The sequence below is a fragment of the Rhagoletis zephyria genome, unplaced genomic scaffold (genome assembly GCF_001687245.7).
Source record: "Rhagoletis zephyria isolate East Lansing unplaced genomic scaffold, Rhagoletis_zephyria_1.1 Rzeph_scaffold_26887, whole genome shotgun sequence".
Lineage (NCBI taxonomy): Eukaryota > Metazoa > Arthropoda > Insecta > Diptera > Tephritidae > Rhagoletis > Rhagoletis zephyria.
In genome coordinates, this window is record NW_016183945.1 from 1 (window position 1) to 5374 (window position 5374).

At 40.7% G+C, this 5374-nt stretch overlaps 1 protein-coding gene across 1 annotated transcript; it reads left to right on the forward strand.

Moving 5' to 3' along the window:
* Positions 1-4455: 4455 nt before the first annotated feature.
* On the forward strand, positions 4456-5370 carry LOC108382422 (kielin/chordin-like protein; the record flags this gene model as incomplete). The annotated part of the gene is made up of 1 exon (XM_017638794.1): positions 4456-5370. A coding segment is annotated over one exon (915 nt), but the record flags the coding sequence as incomplete, so codon positions are not given.
* Between the last annotated feature and the right edge of the window lie 4 nt (positions 5371-5374).

The following is a 5374-nucleotide window of genomic DNA, read 5'->3' on the forward strand; positions in this document are numbered from 1 at the left end:
CCGAAACCCAAACCGGAACGTTATTTTGAATCGGTTTCATTCCTTGGGTCATAGTAAGGTAAGAGTAAACTATCAACGAATTCGGTTCGAGCTACGAAATTTTGGTAAGTCACCAAATTCCCGGCTTTAACTGTATTAACCGCTTTTTTCTAGTGAAATATACATATGTGTATCTCACAAAAAGTAAAGTCGGAATTTTAATGCTGTCACCCCCTAGAATTTTTCGATACCGAAAAGCATAAAGCTCTGTATTTTATTATTGTGCCTACCAGGTTGAGTTCTCTTCTACACATTTTGGAGGCTATAAATGAACTCGGAACCGAAAGAATTGGTACAGTTTTTTCGTATTCAAAAAACAGACCCGCTGAATTTGGGGATGTGTGGTCTGGCACTATTAACTGTAGCTGATTTCTACAAGACGTGGCTAAAAATAGCTGTTTTAATATCATTTGGTCTCCAGGTCAGTGGATTATAAAGGTAAAGTGTATGGAAATAGGAGCCCAGCCAAGCAGGTTTTCCAGGAAAAGAACGCATTGGTAGATTTTTGCCACAAGCGAACTGCTTTTGAAAAAATTTATTTGTACTCTACTCTAGTAGAGGATTGAAAACGTTTTCGAAGCATATATTATCCTAAAAGCAATATATCTTACACCATCAGGCGTCAGAGAGCTCTTAGTTTAATAGGTAAGCATACAGAATGGCTTTCAGAATCAGCTGTTACGATTCTCGCTAGCTTGTTTTTCTGTGGGCTGAACGTTAACCTTGGTATTCGATTTTTGATATCCCATCACCCTTAAATTTTACTTAATTTTACTTTTAAAAGTATCTTTTTGGTTGGTTGTGCTTTCAAAAATCGTTGTCTTAAACCAAATCTGAAAAGAGATTGCAAACTTTTCTTTTCATAATATACTTATTGGAAATCGCATTGTCTACTAATTCTTAACTAAAATTATATTCCGAATTTTTGTAATTTTTCTTTGTAAAATATTTTAAAAAATTCTTAACTCACAACCACAAATTAAACCACCCAAACAAAAGCTCTAGGCATTTAATTAATCAAAGTGACTTTTCAAATGTAAATTTACACAATCTTCTACAATAGTGACAAAGAAAACGAATTACTATTGTAATTAGACTTGAAATAATCCAAATTTTTGTTGTACAAAAAGTCAGCAAATATTGAAAGATTGATTGAGCTAAGCAGAAATGGATGTTAGTACAATCACTACACACAAAGTTGCAGGACATATCAAACTAAAACACTTTAAAGCAATATAAAATTAATGTACGAGTCTACGCAGGTTACGAAATGAGTAGAAGCAAAGGAAAGGAAGGAATTTATTGCAATGCAGATATTGGAAGGGAGTCTTTTCAACGAGAAGGAAGCATCAATAATTTATTCCTTCGGTGTGGAACTTTAACCCTACCGGCGATTACCGCCCGCACTACCGTCAAGTATTACGTCGTGTGGCGGTTTGATCAGTAGGCTATTTGACTGTCCTAATGGAATCTACTTGTTAGCACTCACTGTTGGTATCATTTCAGGGAGAAGCCAAGGCGATCTTCTGCCTTGCTCATTAGTCTTTTGAAACGGGTGCATAGAAGAAGTACATGTTCCGCCATTACATAGAACATAGGCCAGCAATGATTAATTCAGAGCAAACTCTAGAAGTACACAAGCGATACGTGGAGTTTGCACTCCAGCCGGAACCCGTCTGGCCAGCTGCCATCAAAGTGTGTCATTATTCTAGCCAGGGCTTCCTCTACAATCGCAGCTTTTTTACTAGAATACTCTAAGTAGTCACGGAAAATAAGCGGATGATCCACCAATACCCCTAAGTGCTTCGCGCATGGCTTGGGCTTTATGTTGCAGTCACCCGCTCGGATGACCATTTTCTCCACCTTTTTACGGCGATTTATGAGTACGACTACCGTGTTATGGGCAAGCCTCTGCTATAGCATGCTCCGCAGCAACTACCACCTCCGTGTGCATTTTGCAATCACAATGATTGATACTAATCAAGAGGGCACCTAACACGGATCCTTGTGGCACACCAACTGTGACTTTTTAGTAAACCTAGAGATGCTGCGTTGTATATGCATTGACTTGGTAGTATTCTTTGGTGCCACCTAACTATCATGAGTCGTTTGCCATCATCTATAGCCTTTTCGGTTTTTACTTTTGCGACCTCGATCGTGTCGGTGATAGATAGTTTTTTCCTAGAGCCGATCTAGTCGCTTGACACATTTCTACTTGGGTTTACAACTGGTTTTTAATGAAAAGCTTAAACAGCTTTCCGGTGAGGTCCAGCATGCACAGTGGACGATATCCAGTGGGAGACAAATTACCATGATTTTTCGGTATAAGAATCAATTTCAGCAGCTTCCAGCTATTGGGAAAAACGTCTTCTCGTAGGTAGACATTAAAATCGCTCGCAAATATGCACAGATTTTGTGGAACTCCCTCTTTTACCAGCGAGGCGATAATTTTCAGCTTGCCGCCGAGGTTACCGTTGGTTAACTGGTTCCTTGGAAGGACGTATCGAAGTACATACATTTGTGGCAATTGATATCGAATGATTTAAATCAGTAAACATTGAATGTAGAAAATGTTGCAGAAAGGATATTCAATGAATGCAGACTTGTTTGCATTGTTTAAGTTGATCTTGTATTTGTCGTATTTTCTTTTTTTTTAATTCTCCCCACAAAAAGTACTTGAAAGCATTGTGCGGCATAATCCATGCTATGCAAGGACTTGGCTATCAGGTATGCATTTACACATACAGCATCAAATCTGCATATCAAAAGCATGCAGCCAAACCAAATATGCACATACAATCACACATGCACACACACACACATATCAGCACACATCAATAATGTGTGTAGCTAAGCAAATGTGAGTATCAAAGAATTTGCGCAAATACAGGACGTCTCAGTTTGTTTGTTTACATTTTCGTTTGCAACCGCAGCATGCAGGAAAGCTGAAATGTCAATTTGCTGTCAACAAGCGACAACATTGCACATGCAACACACACATATGTATATATATGTATATGTATATGCACATAGAAAAGTATGCAAAAGAAGAGCTTAAAACAATAGCAGTTGTGCAAAGAATTAAGTATTCTACGTAAAGCAACAGCAAATACATATACAACGGAAGATTACTCATACGCCTGGTTGGTTGGCCCCATCTACATTTTGTACATACACACATGCCACATGATGCCTCATGTTTTAAGGTACAAACTACTTGGTAAAATGCAATGACAGTTTATTTAGAGTGTGGTACTATTGCCAACATGCCTGTGAAGGGCAGGGGCAAGATGCTGCACAAAAATTCAATCTGCGAGGGGCACCTAAGTTTTGTATAGTTGCGAGCCTTATCAACATTTTGTAATACATATGTATGTATGTATTGATAGTCAGAGAAATGCTAAATCCACCCCTGTAATCCACCCAGGCAAACGACTAGCTCCAGCATATTAGGAGGCAGCGCCAACTTTCATAACTAGAGATACCGCACAGGGAGAGTAGTTCTCACACAAAGAGAGGTGTTCGAGTTATAGACCACGCTGACGACGTGGTGCTCTTCGTAAGAAGAAATTTTTGAAAATTGTTTGATCTTACACAGGTCTACATACTCGAAATGAATCCTGTAGAAAGCTCATGCTCTTCGCCAAGAGATAAAAAGTTCCTAATGCACAGCTTTCCTCAATCCATGGCATTTCACATGTGCTCTCTGATAAGGTTAAGTATATGGACGTGATCCTACACAGCGTGCTACTTTCTGGTCCCTCTAAAGCTAGTCTACTAGATGTGTGAAACCATAATCAACCGAATTGCGTTGATTAGTGTCATTGTCTCGTAAATATTTCTGGAAAAGTCTACACTAGCTAAAAAGTTAGAGCGCATTTTTGGAAAAGTCCGACTTCATACCTGAAGAAATGGATCGTTGAGTACCGAAGTGTGTTTCGCTTAACAACTAGATCATTGCCACCCACTTCCCTTTAACCTTTAATAAGTTAATTGTATTGGGGCAGCCTGTAGAAAATAGACGCACTAAATATATTCATGGGCGGGTTGAAGTTAGATGGAAGAGTTGGCCTAAGCGTGTTCTGTCAGTAACAGGATTTATGTAGCGTATTTCAAGTAGATGTGGTCGCTTTACAGGAGCCGATTAAGGGACAGCATATCAGTGAAATACCGATTAGTTGCGTAACTATCAACTTTGACAGCCAAAAAGCAATAAGAGCGCTACTAATGATTGTGATGTTATCGAAACTGGCCGAAGAATGTCTGTCCACTTTCCCGGTCCCCAAATAACTCAATCCGCCTTCGATCGAACCACCTTTTTTCCATTTTTATTGTAATTTCTATTTTTTTTTTTCATGGCAAAAGTATACGCATTCTTTAACTCATACTACATTCTTATCTATTTTTATCTTTTAGTTTCTTTCGATGATGACTGCAGTCAGGTGCAATGTCCTGTGGAAACTAGCCTCTGCCCGCCAGATAGCGTGGAGCGACACCCAGCGCCCATTGTCGATGTACTGTATGGTCCTGATGAATTTTTGCCACCACATGAGTTCTACGATGATGACGTCAATCCAGCTGATGTAATTAACCATCAATACGATGAACTGCCGTTGCGCGTGAGTGCTGTTATGGCGCCAACTAATGCCAGCACAGGCACAGCTACAACCTCGCCTACAACTACAACGTCAACTCAGTCCGCGGACAGTTTGGGTACAGAGTTTTTAGAGCCCAAAAAGGAATTTAAACGTGAACTGGTATTTGACAACGCAAATATGGATGATCTTGATGAGCACCACCGTCTGTTGGGAATATGTTGTGTCGGTGTAGCGGAAGAAAATCGGCGACGCCGACGAAGGCTTCGCCGTTCCAGTGTATCGAGTGATTGCGAATGTAAACCCTGTGAGGCGATACCACAATGCTCCACAGGTGAAGTGGCTATTAGGGTTCACGAAGCTGCTGGTTCCCCAGGTGATTGCTGTCCGCGATATGCTTGCGAACCGAAACCGGTATGCGGTGATACAACCGTTGTTCAGACTTACTGGCAAAATGCTTGTACACGCTGCAGCTGTTACGGTCCGAAAGGTGTAGAGCTATGTCACAACGAATGCCCCGAAATGGAGCAGCAGGAGACGGAGCGCAGTTGTTACTCCGATAACTTGCAGGAACCGCAGTTACATGGCAGCGAGTGGTATGAAAACCATTTTTGTACGAAATGCCGCTGTGACAATGGTGTCCGGGAATGTGTGGAGAGCTTATGTAAGCCAGTGGGCTGCAGTAATCCGATAAAAGTAGAGGGACAGTGTTGTCCACAGTGTCCCACAGGTGTGGAGGA